Below are 18,137 nucleotides of genomic sequence, written 5' to 3' on the forward strand. Positions count from 1 at the left end.
GATGGGACCGGATGCCATAATCTTCGTTTTCTCAATGTTGAGCTTTAAGCCAACGTTTTCACTCTCCTCTTTCACTTTCATCAAGAGGCTCTTTAGTTCTTCTTCACTTTCTGCCATAAGGGTGGTGTCATCTGCATATCTGAGGTTATTGATATTTCTTCCAGCAATCTTGATTCCAGCTTGTGTGTCATCCAGCCTGCCTTTTCGCATGATGTACTCTGCATATAAGTTAAATAAGCAGAGTGACAATATATAGCCTTGATGTACTCCTTTACCTATGTGGAACCAGCCTGTTGTTCCATGTCCAGTTCTTATTGTTGCTTCTTGGCCTGCATACAGATTTCCCAGGAGGTAGGTGAGGTGGTCTGGTATTCTCATCTCTTTAAGAATTTCTCACAGTTTGTTGTGATCCTCACAGTCAAAGGCTGTGGTGTAGTCAATAAAGCAAATGTAGGTGTTTTTCTGGAACTCTCTTTTTCGATGATCCAGCGGATGTTGGCAATTTGATCTCTGGTTCCTCTATCTTTTCTAAAATTCTTTCTTATAGCTGCATAGTTTTCCATTTTGTGAAGGAAATGGCAACCCACTCCAGTATTCTTGTGTAGAGAACTCTATGGACAAAGGAGCCTGGCATGCTACAGTCCATGGGGTCGCAAAGAGTCAGAAATGAGTGACTATCACTCATATTTTCCTATGTATGGGCATTTCGCTTATTTCCAATATATTACAATAACAAAAAATGCTTCAATAAATTACTTTGTATGTATTTTCATACTGTTGGAGGTATTTCTTTAGAGTAGATTAAACTTAACAGTTTTGAAAAATAAACATGTTCTAACAGTGTCCACTGAAAGAGTCTAGAAACAGTGAAATTCCAGCTAGCAGTGAACACAGCTAGCGCTCAGATCTTGGTTTCTAAATTCCTTTTCTCATTAAAAGCAGCCTGAGTTTCTTGGCGGAACTAGTTCTGAGGCAGGAAAAATACCAGGGAATCTTGAAACATTTTCTTGTGCCATAAAACAAGGGAAATGATGAAAGACAAATAGAACATGTCACAAGGACACAGATGTTAACTTGAAGGGGCTGCTGCTGCTAAGTCACTTCCATCGTGTCCGACTCTGTGCGACCCCATAGACGGCAGCCCACCAGGCTCCCCCATCCCTGGGACTCTCCAGGCAAGAACACTGGAGTGGGTTGCCATAATTTGAGCGTTACAAAAGAATAATGATGGTTAAATAATAAAGTTTTTCTTTAGATGACATGAATTCGTGAAGTGGATAGTGGTACTTAACAAAGGTGGGAGAGGAAATGCCAGCTACTAAATGTAAAATGTAGAAGCAAGGGTATTTTAAAATCTGAAGTTGATTCAGGCAAGGATGTCAGTGGATGCTGAAAACCACTGAATACAAAATTCTTGGCCAAGACATTCACACAGTCTCAAGTATTATCTCACAGATTACTTATTAACAACAGGAAAAAAAGGTTTTTTTTTAAAAAATAAATCCCTTCTTCAATTAGGAATAGACGTTGAATTGTATATATAACTTTTGTGGGTAGAATCTACTGTACTCTTTTGTTGTTTTGGTTTTTAAAAAATACTTGTATATTTGGCTGCACTGAGTCTCAGTTGCAGCACTTGGGATCTTTCAGTTGTGGCATATGGGATCTAGTTCCCTGACCAGAGATGGAACCCAGGGCCCCTGCATTGGGAGTGCAGAGTCATAGCCACTGGGCCACCAGGGAAGTCCCTATTGTACTCCTTTCTAATGGGATTCACCTGAAAGGGATTATCAGGCTGGAATGTGAGCTGAGAATTATAATAAAGAAATATAAGAAAAGCAGAACATGCTTGTTTTTGTTCAGTGAATTTGGTTTGTAGGTATGGAGTGAGATAATTTCTATCATCCTATATTGGCTCATTAGTGTTTATGGAATGCAACTTTGTTGAAGACAGTCCCCTTTAAAACCATGATGTAAACTTGGTTTACAGTGTTCTGAGGTCATAGAACAATTAACTGAAATAGGATTGTGTAAGATTTGGCGGTGGTGAGTGAGAGAGTTTGGTTTTTGACATATTGATTTTGAAGTGTCAGTAGGAAAAAAAAGTGAAGCTGGCCTTAGGCAATTACAGACTCAGCCCTGGAATGATGATTTTCTTTCCTCAAGAAAGCTTAAGACTAGATGAATAGATTTGGGAATCAATAGCATAGATAGAGATCCTGTCTGAAGCCATCATATAGTAAATTACGTTGAGGGAACACAGTGAAGAGTTGCTTATAATGAGGGAATAAACAGAGATCTAGGATCTGTTAATTGTGAAGCTAGCAGTAATCTCCCACGCAGAACTGATCTGGGTAGAGTATAGTCAACAGCCAGATTCAGGAGAAAAGTGAGTGAGGAGGTGAGGAATGGGATGACAGTATCTTGAAGGTCAGGCAGCATGAAGGAACAGTGTTTCTAGGACGGTGAAAATTAAATTGATAGGTAAAGAGGAAGGAACTCGTGAAAAGAGAGTGATTGAGAATATTTATTCAAGTATTTATTGCCTTTTGCTTTCTATTCAAAATTGTTTGCAACTTTATTGCCAAGGCTATTCCATAATATGATGTATGACTTAGAATATTTGTTAATGTAACTCCATATGATAGCTCTGTAAAACAAGTGGAAATTTTGCCCGTTAGACATGGAGTTAGTTACAGATTATGATAAATCTCCAGCTTTTATTTGTCTTGATCTTTTTGTTTGTTTGTTTTTTGTTGTTTTTGGCTGCACTGTGCATCATGTGGGATCTTTGTTCCCTAACCAAGGATGGAACCTATATTCCCTGCCTTGGAGGCGTCGGTCTTAACCACTAGACTGCCAGGGAAGTCCAACTGAGAGGTTTTAACATGGTGGTTTAGTCACTAAGTCACGTCCAACTCCTGGTGACTCCATGGACTGTAGCCTGCCAGGCTCCTCTGTCCATGGGATTTTCCAGGCAAGAATACTGGAGTGGGTTGCCATTTCCTTCTCCAAGTCTTGATCTTCTTAATCTAAGTATGCTATACCAATTTTAAAAGACAGGCCTGTTCAGTATACAGGTACAAAAATGCATGATACCCTATTTACTATCATGACCTTGCTTTTAAATTAGGGAGGAAATGATGCCTGATAGATAAATTAAGATTATTTTAAATTTTCATCCATGTAAATGTTGCCAGCATATTTCTACTCATATGTAACTGGTTGAGGAAACAGGTTTTTGAACATGCAGAATCATGCAGTATCTTGGTCTGTGTAGTTCTGACTGTAGAATGCTGTTAAGTTCTTTGAGAGTGTATAAGGGGGTGCTGTTTATTTGTATGTGTTTTCCATCGAAAATGTTGCAGTACATTGTCTGTCACTGTCTTCAGGCTCTGGGGGTGGGCCAAGGTAGGGAGGGTGTGACGCTGGTTTTTGTGTGAACTCCGGCTTGTGATGCTGAGCTTGGTTCATCCGCTTTCTCCTCCCTTTTCCTCCCCACTCCTTCCCACCAGCGCCACAGCAACATCCTCAGAGTCTGAGGGAACTGCGCCCAGCGAGGGCACAGAGCCTCCCACCGCCAGCAGCCGGGAGAGGAGCGAAAGCACTGACAGCGCCTCACCGCCACCAGTCCCCGGACCACCATGGCCAAGAACCGCAGGGACAGAAACAGTTGGGGTGAGTAGCATTATGCTGACTTGTGCAGCCTGCACAGGCACTGGCCCTCCGCTTTCGGCTTCTGGCAACGAGGAGGGCTGAGGGCTGCTCGGCGCCAGCATCTAGGGCTGGGAGATGGCCACAGCCGAGCGGCTCCCAGTTGGGCGGGAGAAACCGTGGCCAAGCAGTACCCATGAAAGCAGCATCTCTCTCGCTGTGGGGCGAAGGGGCGAAGGCTGCAGCTACACGCAGGCCGCAGACGCCAGCCTTTCCCCCCGCCCCCATCCCCCATCCTCCTCCCAGCATTTGGACAGCGCCCACCCGGTCGCCTCTGGGGACTCAATGATTTATTTGGCTTTAGCTAAAGGAGGTTGGCAGGAAGGGGTGAGGCCGGGCAGGGGACTGTGGTGAGGGGCGTGGAGTGGAGAGCCCCCACCCCTTCCCCACGAGCTGCGAACTTGCTCGCCTCGCAGGGCTTGGACTCCTGGCTGGCGGGCAGCTTTGGAACAATGAGGCGGAGCGCGCCGGGACCAGGTCTGGGCTAACACGAGCGCCGCGGCGGGAGAAGGGGCGCCGCTGGGGAATCCCATAGCATCGCAGCACTCCTTTTAATCCGGGGGTTGGGTAAGGAATTTGGGAGAAAGGGGGGTCAAAGTTGTGGTTTCCAGCCTTCTGCCCCACCCCAACCTGGTGCCCATTCAGGCCAGCGCTAAGGGTGGCATTGTTCTTAGGTTTTACCTTTTGGAGATATCGGGCTCATGATTCAGCACCAGGCCGAGGGGAGGGGGAAGGAGAGACTAGGCCCAGGGGGTTCACGCTGCCGCGAGTGGGTGGGCGGCGCTCACGCAGGCGGAGAAGAGAGAGTGCAGTGATTCAGGAGAAATCGCAGCCCCGCCCGCTCTGCTGCTCCAGACTCCGTAGTGTGGGCAGGTTGGGCTTCTTTTTCCTCTTTGGGCTCCCGACTTCTTCCAGTCACAGTGCCAAACTCACTGCCATCTTCGGGCATTTTATTATCAGCACCAGAGCAGACTTCAGACCACTGTGGCATAGTGGGTAGAGGAATAGTGTTTGTTCATTAGCTTTGAATTGTTATTTGGAAAGTTAACATCCACTAGGAGTTCAGAGCTCTTTCACTGACTTTCTTCAGTGTCTCTGACAGCTCTTCTGTAACTCCATCAGATTGAGAGGTATAAATTTACATTTTAATTAGTTATTTTGGTTACCTTTAATGAAAATTGTATATCTTTCATCAAAAGATCCTATTTTCTCTTGCCTCTGATTGGTCACAGGACCAATTTAACTCCCAAATAAGCGAAATCTACATTTGAGGGATTATCAGAGGTTTATGGTAGATGTGGGGGGCTGGCGCAGGGATATCTGTCTTTAGTTGTCTGAGTTTAAGAGAAAGCAGTTCCATTTTCTGATATCTGATATCACCAAATCCCAGTTTTAGTAGCCATGACTATTGCAATGGCAGCTTTTGTTTGCTTCTTCTGAAATATGGGTAAACTTTTTCAGAATACTCCTTCTCCTCCCTTTCCCTTGGCCTCCAAAATAGGAATTTTTTGAACCCTCACAGTTAAGATGTGTATGTTCAAGTCAATTTTGGTCTTAATCTCTGTACACTCTTGACTCAGCCCTATTAAGAGACAGGCATGTGAAAATTTATTCAGATGACTAAAATTTTTCTTCAAGAAGCTTTGGATCATAATTTTTCAGTGTTTCCTTTGGTTACAAATTTCTCACATAGTGTTTTTTTTCTTTCTTAGGAATGTGGTTCTCAAATGGGATTTGCATAAAAATCACATTGGGAACTTATTAGAAATGCAGATTCGCACATCTTCCAGCCAGAGCTTTTGAATCTGTGTCTGAAGTAAGGTCTAGGAATCTGCCTTTTAATTAGCATTTTAGGTTATTGAGAAGCAGATTATCTTTGGATGTTACTTTGAGAAACACTGTCCTATTTACATTTGATTGAAATGTATTCCAGACAGTTTATCCAGAAGTCATCTGAAGAGTTTTGAGTCAAGTGATGAATTAAAAACAGAAATACCATAGTCACTATGTGTTCACCGGAAATTTCATAAAAAGAGATAGTGGAATTGTGGGCTCTTATCTTTATGCTATGTGGAAATGCTTTACTACTCAGATATTTCTTTGCTGTCAAGTGTACATGGCATGACTTAGAAAATGTAGCATATGGAGTAGGAGATGTAAGTTTTTGGCAAATATGTTAGCCATGTCTGCCTTGATTTCATTTTATCACCCGCATCTAGTACAGTGCCTAACATAATAGGCATTTAATAATAATAATAACTAACATCATTGAGCTAATATGTGAAGTAGGTATTATAGTCCTCATTTACATATTAAAAGGCAAATAATAGAGCTAGGACTCCAACTCTGGCAGTTTGACTTCGGATCCTTTTGTCATTTCATTACCAGTATTTTGCTGAATGGATAATATTTTCTGCCATTTTTATACAATATTGTATAGAATTGTAGTTTTCAAGGCACATTCATCCGCATCATTGTATTTGATTTTTAGCCTCTTAATTTGTCAAGATATAGTCCCTGTTTACAGATTAAAAAACTGAGTCTTAGGTAGGTTAAATAACTTGGTGAAAGTGATAGAATATTTAGTATGTTTAAAAACTGAGATTAAAACCTAGAGTTGTCTTATATATTCTAAAGCATAATGCTTTGGAATGTTTTTATGTATAATGGGGCATGGTGTGAAGGCAATAGAGAAGACAGGCCCTCATAGAAGGCAGAGGTCTCCGATGAGAAAAAAACACAGGTGATAGTTTAGAAAAGAAGACAGTAAACTGATCTTATCATCTAGCTAAATACATATTTTTCAGACAGATTAGAAATCATGGGGCAGAGGGGAAAGGTCAACTATCCAGAATTGGAAAATGCAGGATTTCCAAGAAAAGTATAAGAGCGATACTTGGAAAATGTGTACAAGGGACCTAAAATTCAGATAAGGACCCTGTCGAACCAGTAACAGATATTATTTTTGTCTGAGTGATCAAAGACCTGTTAGGTCCTTATAAGGGTCATGGAGGCTAGAAAACAGAAACGCATCTCTGCTGACACCCAGAGTTGGGTGGTGTTTGAGGATCATACCCATACGTATAAGGGAAGCAAGTCTGTGCTTCCAAAACTGAGAATCCTGCCACCTGTACCTGAATCTATACTGAACTAAAAGTTTGTATAAATTTAAGCATTTAAAAGTCAGTTCATAAAACGTTGGCATTATTATCCTTATCTTGATATATAAGGAATCTGAGATTCAGAGAGCATAACTTACCAGAGGTTCGATAATTTATGTTACATATCTAGGATTTAAATTTAGGGTTGTTTGTTTACCTGGTCCGAGTGATAAAGACAAGGAATTAAAATAGAATGCCAGTAGGTGCCACAACAAACCTGTGTAGGCTTAAGCTAGTATAAGAAATCAGTGCTCTATAAACTTGATCTCCCTGAACTAGAAAACAAGGCAAAGAATATGCCAGTGTGGAAGATAAAGGAGACAGATGAATATCAGAAACAGTAGCCCAGAAAGCAGTCTTTCAGATTGGGTTTAGAGTTTATATACTCTCAGAAACAAAACAGAAGTGTATTCGTAGTTTATTTGTTTTTGTTAATTACAGCTGCTCAAAAACTTGGGATGCCACATGGAAACTTGAGTTTTTTGTATTTAACAAACTGTCAGTGCAATATTACTTTAGAAGAAGAATATTTGCAATAAAGTGTCCGCTAGTGTCAGCTTTTCCTGCCTCTTTAAATAAACTCAGCCTCACATTAAGTATGTTGGTGGTGGTTTAGTTGTAAAGTCCTGTCCACCTCTTGTGACCTTATGGACTGCAGCCTCCCAGGCTCCTCTGTCCATGGGATTCTCTAGGCAAGAATACTGGAGTGGGTTGCCATTTCCTTCTCCACACTCTTAAGTATAGGAAATGTCTATTTGTTGAAAATTAATTTTTAGGTTTTTGTTATTTAAGGAAAGGTTAAAAAAAATCTTGATTATAATAATTTCCAGATCTTTCTTTTCCAATTGGCTATATTCTATTTTCCTTGAAATGAGACTGTGTCTGTGTACTTACCTCATTTTCTATATACTTGTTCCTCCTGAAACAAAATAAAATTTCTTTTGGATCATACATGTTCTTCTCCTACAGATTCTCCCTTCCACATTATTCTGACTTAATTTGCCTTCCATATATCTTTTTCCATAACCATTTATATAGAAAGAGTTATACTTTACTTTTTATATATAAAAGTATATTATATACTTTTTAATGTATATATTATACTTTATATCTGCTTATCTTGTCTTGATGGCTCTTGGGTTATATCTTTGCTCCATTTCAAACTCTGCAGCCTTTATCTTCAGAAACCAGTGACTAGACTGTAAGTATAACCTGTGATCATCAGGAAAAAGATTGTGAGAAATTTTAGTAAAAAAAAAATAGTTGGATATTTTAAAATTTAGAGGCTCTTTTACGTAAAAATTATTCTATTAAAATATCTGTATATACAAAAGAAAAATGAAACATAGATGTTCAGTTTTAAAAAGTGTAACAGTGAATCCCCACTCCCAAGCTGAAAAAATAGAACTTTATCAGTATTTTCACACTACTTGTCAGCTGCTCCTTAATGGCAATATCTCCTTATAAATACTTTCATAAATTTGGTGTTTCCTATTTCCTGATCATTTTATATCAGGAATTTATATATATCATTTATATATATGTATATTTTGTGTAAATATTTGTATATATAACAATCTATCACTAAATAATATATTAGCTTTACATTTTTAAGAACCTAAAATAAATGAAGTTTAGAGTATATTTTTTTTCCTCAAAGTATTTTGTTTACTTATAATCCCCACACTTGGTATTATAATAGATGTGAAATTAAATCTCACTGTGGTTTGAATCTGTGTTCTGATTATCAATGAGGTATGAGTATATTTTCATACATTTATTAACCATTAGTATTTCCTTCTCTGTACCTGTTTGCCCTTTGCCAGTCTTTTGTCAGGTTATCTTTTTTTCCTTTTTCTATGTAAGTCCTTTGTTGTTTATTTGTCCTTTGCCACCTTGTGATGTGACTTTGTTCTCTTGATGGTATATTTCAGTAAATAATTTCATATTTAAAAATAGTCAAGTTAATATTTTCCTCTTTATGGTTTGTGCTCTTTGTATTTTAAGAAATCTTTCTCTATCTCAGTTATATAGTTTTCTCTTATAATATTTGGTTTTAAATTTTTGCATGTCTCTTTTTCATTTTTTAAATTGTGGTAAAATACACATAACATAAAATTTACTCTCTTAACCATTTTCAAGTGTTCAGTTCAGTGGTACTAAGTTGTTATACCACCTCGACCACCATCCATCTCCAGAGTTCTTTTCATCTTGCAAAGCATCTGTATCCATTAAATACTAACTCCTCATTCCTTCTCTTCCCAGCTCCTGGCAACCACCATTCTACTTACTGCCTCTATGAGTGTTGACTACGCTCAGTATCTTAAGTGGAATCAAGTATCTATGTTTTTATGACTGGATTATTTCACTTAGTTTTATCTATGTTGTAGCATATGTCAGAATTTTCTTCCTTTTTAAAACTGACTAATGTTTCATTTGGGACTTCCCTGGTAGCGAATCTGCCTGCAATGCAGGAGACCCTGGTTTGATTTCATTGACTATATATATATCACATTTTGATTATCCATTTCATTTGTTAGGAAGCACTTGTGTTGCTTCCACATTTTATCATTTATAAATAATGCTGTTGTGAGCATGGGTGTTTATATATCTCTTTGAGACCCTGCTTTCAGTTCTTCAGACATATACCTAGAACTAGAACTGCTGAATCATATAGGAGTTAATAGTTTCAATTTCTTTGTGGAGCTACTGTGCTATATTCCACAGTGGTTGTGCCACATGCCCATTAACAGTGCACAAGGATTTACTTCCTCTACATCCTCATCAACACTTGTCTTTTTGAATAGTAGCCATCCTGATAGGTGTGAGGTGGTATCTCATTGTGGTTTTTATTTGCATTTCATTTCCTAATTTCTCTTATTTCTCCTTTCATTCATTGGGTGTTTATGAGTATGCTGCTTAATTTCCACAAATTTGTGAATTTTCTAATTTTACTTCTGTTACTTATCTCTAACTTCATTCTACTGTGGATTGGAGAAAACATTTTATATGATATCTGTCTTTTAAAAATCTGCCAAGATTTAATTTGTGGTCTTAACATATGATCTATCCTAGAGAATGTCCTATATGTACTTGAGAAGAATGTCTATTCTGTTTTTAGGTAGAATGTTCTGTCTAAGTCTGTTAGATCTAGTTGATTTACTGTGTTCAAATTCTCTTTTCCGTTGCTTATCTTCTGTCTGATTGTTCAATCCATTATGAGTGTGGGGTATTGAAATCTCTAGCTTAACACTTCACGTATTTTGATGGCCTGTTATTAGATGTATACATTTTTGTAATTGTTATACCTTCTTACTGTAATGAACCTTTTATTAATGTATACTGTCCTTCTTTGTTTCTTTAAAACTTTTTCAGTTTAACTCTATTTTGTCTGTATGTTAATATAGTCACCCCTGTTCTCCTTTGCTTACTGGAAACATAAAATATCTTTTTCCATCCTTTCACTTTCAACTTGTTTATGTCTTTGGATTTAAAGTGAATCTCTTATAGACAATGCAGAGTTGGATCATGTTTTTTAATCCATTATACCACTGTCTTTTGATTAGAGAGCATAATCCATATATATTTAACATTACTCACAGATAAGAAGAAAGTGGGGAAAACCACTAGACCACTCAGGTATGACCTAATTCAAATCCCTTATGATTATACAGTGGAGGTGAGAAATAGGTTTAAGGGACTAAATCTGATAGACAGAGTGCTTGATGAACTATGGACGGAGGTTCATGACATTGTACAGGAGACAGGGATCAACACCATCCCCAAGAAAGAGAAATGCAAAAGAGCAAAATGGCTGTCTGAGGAGGTCTTACAAATAGCTGTGAAAAGAAGAGAAGCAAAAAGCAAAGGAGAAAAGGAAAGATATACCCATTTGAATGCAGATTCCAAAGACTAGCAAGGAGAGATAAGAAAGCCTTCCTCAATGATCAGTGCAAAGAGAGGAAAACAATAGAATAGGAAAGACTAGAGATCTCTTCAAGAAAATTAGAGATACGAAGGGAACATTTCATGCAAAGATGGGCTCAATAAAGGACAGAAATGGTATGAACCTAACAGAAGCAGAAGATATTAAGAAGAGGTGGCAAGAATACACAGAAGAACTATACAAAAAAGATCTTTACGACCCAGATAATCACAATGGTGTGATCACTCACCTAGAGCCAGACATCCTAGAATGTGAAGTCAAGTGAGCCTTAGGAAGTATCACTACGAACAAAGCTAGTGGAGGTGATGGAATTCCAGTTGAGCTATTTCAAATCCTAAAAGATGATGCTGTGAAAGTGCTGCATTCAATATGTCAGCAAATTTGGAAAAATCAGCAGTGGCCACAATACTGGAAAAGGTCAGTTTTCATTCCAATCCCAAAGAAAGGCAATGCCAAAGAATGCTCAAACTACCACATAGTTGCACTCATCTCACACGCTAGTAAAGTAATGCTCAAAATTCTCCAAGTCAGGCTTGGAATCAGTAATATGTGAACTGTGAACTTCCAGATGTTCAAGCTGGTTTTAGAAAAAGCAGAGGAACCAGAGATCAAATTGCCAACATCCGCTGAATCATCGAAAAAGCAAGAGTTCCAGAAAAACATCGATTTCTGCATTATTGACTATGCCAAAGCCTTTGACTGTGTGGATCACAATAAACTGTGGAAAATTCTGAAAGAGATGGGAATACCAGACCATCTGACCTGCCTTCTGAGAAACCTGTATGCAGGTCAGGAAGTGACAGTTAGAACTGGACATGGAACAACAGACTGGTTCCCAATAGGAAAAGGAGTACGTCAAGGCTGTATATTGTCACCCTGCTTATTTAACTTATATGCAGAGTACATCATGAGAAATGCTGAGCTGGAAAGTGAAGCACAAGCTATAATCCAGATTGCCAGGAGAAATACCGATAACCTCAGATATGCAGATGACACCAACCTTATGGCAGAAAGTGAAGAGGAACTAAAGAGCCTCTTGATCAAAGTGAGAGAGGAGAGTGAAAAAGTTGACTTAAAGCTCAACATTGAGAAAACGAAGATCATGGCATCCGGTCCCATCACTTCATGGCAAATAGATGGAGAAACAGTGGAAACAGTGGCTGACTTTATTTTAGGGGGCTCCAAAATCACTGCAGATGGTGATTGCAGCCATGAAATTAAAAGACACTTACTCCTTGGAAGAAAAGTTAGGACTAACCTAGAAAGCATATTAAAAAGCAGAGAGAGACATTACTTTGTCAAGGTCCATCTAATGAAGGCTATGGTTTTTCCAGTGGTCATGTATGGATGTGAAAGTTGGACTATAAAGAAAGCTGAGCGCCGAAGAATTGATGCTTTTGAACTGTGGTGTTGGAGAAGACTCTTGAGAGTCCCCTGGACTGCAAGGAGATCCAACCAGTCCATCCTAAAGGAGCTCAGTCCTGGGTGTTCATTGAAAGGACTGATGTTGAAGCTGAAACTCCAATACTTTGGCCACCTGATGTGAAGAGCTGACTCATTTGAAAAGACCCTGATGCTGGGAAAGATTGAGGGCAGGAGGAGAAGGGGACGACAGAGGATGAGATGGTTAGATGGCATCACTGACTCGATGGACATGAGTTTGGGTAAATTCCGGAAGTTGGTGATGGACAGGGAGGCCTGGTATGCTGAGGTTCATGGGGTCACAAAGAGTTGGATACGACTGAGTGACTGAACTGAACTAAAATGATAAGGAAGAATTTACTTCTATCATATTGCTATTTGGTTTCTATATGCCTGATATCATTTTTTGTTCTTTATTTTTAGCTTTTGGTGTTCAAGTTTTTTGGAAAGCCCCATTGGAATTTTTTACATTAAAATTGCATCCAATTTGTAGATTAATTTGATAGAATCAAGATTTTTTACTATATGAAATATTCCCATCCATGGCATATTTCTTCATTTATTTAACTTTTGTTTCTTGATATATTGCAGTAGTTTTAAAACTTTACTTGAAGGGCTTGCTTGTCATTTGTTATTATAGTTTTATTCTTTTATTTTTTGTCATTATGAATTTTCCTCTACTATAATCATCACTCAGTATCTGTGGGGGATTGGTTCCAGGAGCGTCTGCAGAAGCCAAAATCCACAGATGCTCAAGTCCCATCGTCTGCCTTTCATATTTGTGGGTTCTGCTTAGACACAGTCAGCCAACCTTGAATTGTAAAGATAGCAGATGATTCACAGTTAGTTGAATCCATGGATGAAGAGCTTCCCAGTATGGAGAGCCAACTGTGTACTCATTGAAAAAAACCCATGTAAAAGTAGACCTGCACAGTTCAAACCTGTGTTGTTGGTATCAATTGTGTGTGTGTGTGTGTGTGTGTATGGCTATTAATAATATATAAGATGCATTCGATCTTTACATATTCATCTTATATCTAGCAGTCTTGCTAAACTTTCATATTAGTTCAACTAAATTGCCTTTTGATTTTTTAGGATTTTGTACAGAAAAAACCTATCATTTGCAGTTGTTATTGTGTCATTCATTCCTTTTTAATCTTTGTCTTTTATGTATTTTTCTTGTCTTAATCAGATTAAGAATGTTCTCTTTTATTCCTAAGGAATATTTTTAAGAAATCATCACTGGATATTGAATTATAATCACTACTTTTCTTTAATTATTGAGATAATCATATGACTTTTATCTTTAATTTTTAAATATGTTTAATTATATTAAAAGATCTTCTTTGTTGAACTGATCTTGCATTCCTGGAATAAACCCAAGTTAGGCATATTGTGTTACCTTTTTTAATACATTGCTGGATTTGCTAATCTTTTAATGTTATTTCCAAACATGTTTACAACTAATTTTTTTTTTATTCTTTCCTTGTCTACTTTGGTATCAAGGTTATAGTAACTTTATAAAATGAGAAGGGGAAATTTTTTCTTTTTCTTTTTGATTCTCTGGAAGCATTTATATGAGATTGGTGGTTTAGGGTGGTAGTTTAGTCGCTAAGTTGTGTCCAACTCTTGCAACCCCATGGACTGTAGCCTGCAAGGTTCCTCTTGTCCATGGGATTTCCCTGGCAAGAATACTGGAGTTGATTGCCATTTCCTTCTCCATAGGATCTTCCCAACTGAACCCTGGTCTCCTGTATTTGCAGGCAGATTCTTTACAGACTAAGCCACCAGGAAAGCCTGTATGAGATTAGAAAGACCCAGTTTAGGAAAACTAGTCTATTAAACCATCTGGACCTGCTATCTTCTTTATAGTAAGATTTTGAACTATTGATTCAACTTCCATATTGGTTATAGAACAAATAAAACTCTCTGTTTGTTCTTGAGTCAGATTTAATAATTTGCATTTTTCTTGGAATCTGTCCATTTTGGCAACTTGCATGAGGTTGTTTTTAATTCTCTGTTATTTTCCCTGCTTAATTTTAATCTGTTATTTTCCTCATTGTATTCTTTGTTGTTAATTTCTCCTTTTTTCTTTTTATATTTACCTAGTTTTTGTGCATCTCTCTCAATTCCATCTTGTACTTTCTTTGATTTCATTCTGTATTTTCTCTTTAGCTTAACAAGTTGGATACTAAGCTCATTTATTTTGAGCTTGTCTTCTTTTTCTAATGTATGCATTTAGGGCTATAGATTTTTGCTAAATATAAATTTTGCTGTATCCTACATATATTGAGATACAGTAGATTCATTTTCAATCAGTTTGAAGTATTTTAAATGTTCACAGTGATTTCTTTCTTTACCTATGAATATATAGAAAGTACATTTTTGTTATTAATTTCAAACTTAATTTTATTCTAGTCAGAGTATATGTTGTACAGTAGCACCACTTTCTGTGGTGATAGAAACATTCTGTTGGGTTGGCCCAAAAGTTTCTTCAGTTTAAAGTAAAAATAAAAGACAAATTTTTCATTTTCACCAAGAACTTTATTGAAGTTTTGTTCCACTGCCTTCTGCCATTTTTCAGGCAGTTTCATAATTCTCTTCCTAAAACATTTTTTGAGCAAAGAACCAATCTAGGTGATTTTTATGGTCTTCCGGGAAATTGAACTTTTTTTCCACAAAGAGAATTTTGTAAAGACCAAAATAAATGGACATCCACAGGTGCAATGTCTGATGAATATGGTGGACGAATCAGAACTTCCCAGCCAAGCTGTAACAGTTTTTGCCTGGTCATCAAAGAAATATGTGATCTTACATTGTACTGATGGAAGATTATGTGTTTTCTGTTGACTAATTCCAGATACTTTTCGTCAAGTGCTGCTTTCAGCAGGTGTAAATGAGAGCAGCCCTTGTTGGAATTAATCTTTTGGTTTTCCGAAAGGTCTGTATAGTCAAGACTATGGTCTTTCCAGTAGTCATATATGGTTGGGAGAGCTGGACCATAAGGAAGGCAGAGTGCCAAAGCATTGATGCTTTCAAACTGTGGTGCTAGAGAAGACTCTTGTGAGTCCCTTGGACAGCAATGAGATCAAACCAGTCAATCTTAAAGGAAATCAACCCTGAATACTCATTGGAAGGACTGGAGCTGAAGCTCTAGTACTTTGGCCACCTGATGCGAACAGTTGACTCATTGGAAAAGACCTGGTTGCTGGGAAAGATTGAAGGCAGAAGGAGAAGAGGGTGACAGAGGGTGAGATGGTTGGATGGCATCACTGATGCAATGGACATGAACTTGGGCAAACTCTAGGAGACGGTGAGGGACAGGGAAGCTTGGCATACTGCAGTCCATGGGATCGCAGAGAGTCAGACATGACTTGGCAACTGAACAACAGCAGTAAAGAGCTCGTAATAGAGGACTCCCTTCCAATTCCACCATATACACAACATCACCTTGGATGAAGACTGGCCTTTTCTGTGGTTGGTGGTAGTTCATTTCACTTGTCCCACAATCTCTTCCATTCCACATGATTGTTCAGTATCCACTTTTCATTGCATGTCACAATTTAAAAACAGAACTTTTCATTATGTTTTAGTAGAGAATTACATGAGGCAATATGGTCAAGAAGATTTTTGCTTAACTCATGTGGAACCCAAACATCAAAGTGAGTAACATAACATAACCAAGCTGGTGCAAATGATTTTCAGCACTTGATTTGGGTATTTTGAGTGTGTCAGCTATCTCCCAAGTGGTATAATTGATTGTTCTCAATTTATATCTTGATTCATTTTTTTGTCAAATTGTTGATGCCCATCTGAAGAGAAATCTCCAGCACAAAAACATATTTGATCAGTCACAGCACCTACTCTGTATACTGCACAAATCTTTTTTTGCATTTCAGTTTTGTTTTTACCTTTCTTATAACAATAAAGCAAGATATGCTGAAAAAACTGCTTTTTTCTTCCATCTTCAGTACTAAAATGGCTACACAAAAATTCATCAATTTTTGATTTTGTTTAAATGCACACTGATATGACTACTATCATAATACAGTCTAACAAAATTGTCTTGAATGAAGTTAAAGACAAGTGCTGCTAGAGCTGTCTTACAGAAAAAAACCAAACAGATCTTTTGGCCAGCCCAATATATCTGTACTATCCAATGTGGTAACTTCTAGCCATATGTGTCTTTTGAGCATTTGAAGTATGGCCAGTGAGAATAAGAACCACACACTTTGTTTTTATTTAATTTTAATTAATTTAACTTAGTCATATGTGATTAGTGGCTGCAATATTGGGCACTTTGGATTCATAGAATAGCTGGTTGTGAACTTTGTTGAAACTTGTTTTTTGTCCTACTACATGTTTAATTTTTAGAAATGCTCCTTGTAAGTTTGAATAGCACTTTTTGTTTACTAATTGTTGATGCAGTGTGCTGTGTATGTTGATTAGCTCAGGCTTGTTAAATGTATTGCTTATATCTTCCAAACTCTTAACTGATTTCTGGACTGCTTGATCTACCAGATACTGATATCTGATAGGTACTTTAAAATTATGAAAGATGTTTTAAGCCGTGACAGTAGATTTGTCAATTTTCTCTTAATAGTCCCTTAAGCTTTGTTTATGGATCTTGAGCTAAGTTGTTAGGTGTACACACATGTGGAGTTGTTACATCTTCCTGATGAATTGAGCCTTTTATTTTTATATAGTGAACTTCTTTCTCCTGAGTAATACTTTTTGCCCAAAGGCTATTTTGTCTGATATTAATATAGATCTTGATATGTCTTTTGCTAATTTAGTTTATGGGCTTACTGAACAGGAGTGGCTGGTGTAGGAGGCTGGCTGACATTCACAAAATGAGTCAGTCACTTTGTCCATCTGATTTTTGAGAACCTCCTCTAGCAGTAAATGCCCTTTTTTGAGCATTCACATGGGACCAAATATTCTTATACTCCATGCCCATTCCAAAGGTCCAGGCATATATTTCTTCAAAGTACCTTCAAAATGTTGGCAACTCTCTGTGTGAATTGGTGCAGTTCTCTTCCTTTGACATATGCTGCAAGCCTCATAGGTACTCTTTGCTCACATATCTGTCCACTCTGTTAGAAGATAGTAAAAGGTTTCTTCTTCACTCTTGCCTCCAAATGTCATAAGTGTCTTTCATGGGCAAAATCTAAACCAGAATCCAGCTAAGAAGAAATTGTAAGAATTGTAGTACTATAGTTTCCACACTTCCAGTGTCTGCCATATAGAGAAGAGCTTAGAATGGTGGAGATAGACCTGAGCATGACACAGATGATGTTCAGCAGAAGGAGTAACCACCCATTTTCAAAACAGCTGACTCAGAGATGATTAAAGGGTGAGACAGTTCCTTAGAAACCACATTGTAAAACTGCATGTGGATTTGTTTGTTTTCTTTCATTGGAATTAACACTTCCCATCTGCTTTTTTCCTTAAAATATGTGAACATATTTTCTCATGATTAGGTATTTTTCTATAACATGCTTTCAGATGGCTCCATATTCTGCAGAGTATAGCTGTGGCATAATTTATTTACAATACCCTAGAGTTAGAGATTTAGATTGTTTCCAATTTTTTGTTAAATAAATAATGCTGTAATGAACCTTTATGTAGATAAATACATATGCACAATCCTGACATTAATTTCCTTAGGATAAATTCCTAGAAATTGAATTGTTTCATTAAAGGGTATGTATAGTTTTTAGTGTTTTTTAATGTTCTTAAATCTGAGTGTATATATTTTTTAACCATTGAAATTTATAAAGGCAGAATGTTTATCTGTCTTTATTTTTTAGATTCTCCTTTTAATTAGCGTTTCTTCAGTTACTGAGAAGACTGAACTTTTTCCCCCTATGTCTATTAACCATTCACTTTTC

The 18,137-nt window shown here is 37.7% G+C and overlaps 1 protein-coding gene across 1 annotated transcript in view; it reads left to right on the plus strand.

Annotated features, from left to right (window-relative positions):
- The first annotated feature begins 4,415 nt into the window (after positions 1–4,415).
- The window catches only part of ATL1 (atlastin GTPase 1), a 73,320-nt gene continuing 59,598 nt past the window's right edge, over positions 4,416–18,137 (plus strand). The window contains exon 1 of the mRNA XM_052647360.1: positions 4,416–4,506. Coding sequence (XP_052503320.1) covers positions 4,416–4,506 — 91 coding nt within the window. The remainder of the gene's footprint in view (positions 4,507–18,137) is intronic.

Source organism: Budorcas taxicolor, chromosome 10, assembly GCF_023091745.1.
Source record: "Budorcas taxicolor isolate Tak-1 chromosome 10, Takin1.1, whole genome shotgun sequence".
Lineage (NCBI taxonomy): Eukaryota > Metazoa > Chordata > Mammalia > Artiodactyla > Bovidae > Budorcas > Budorcas taxicolor.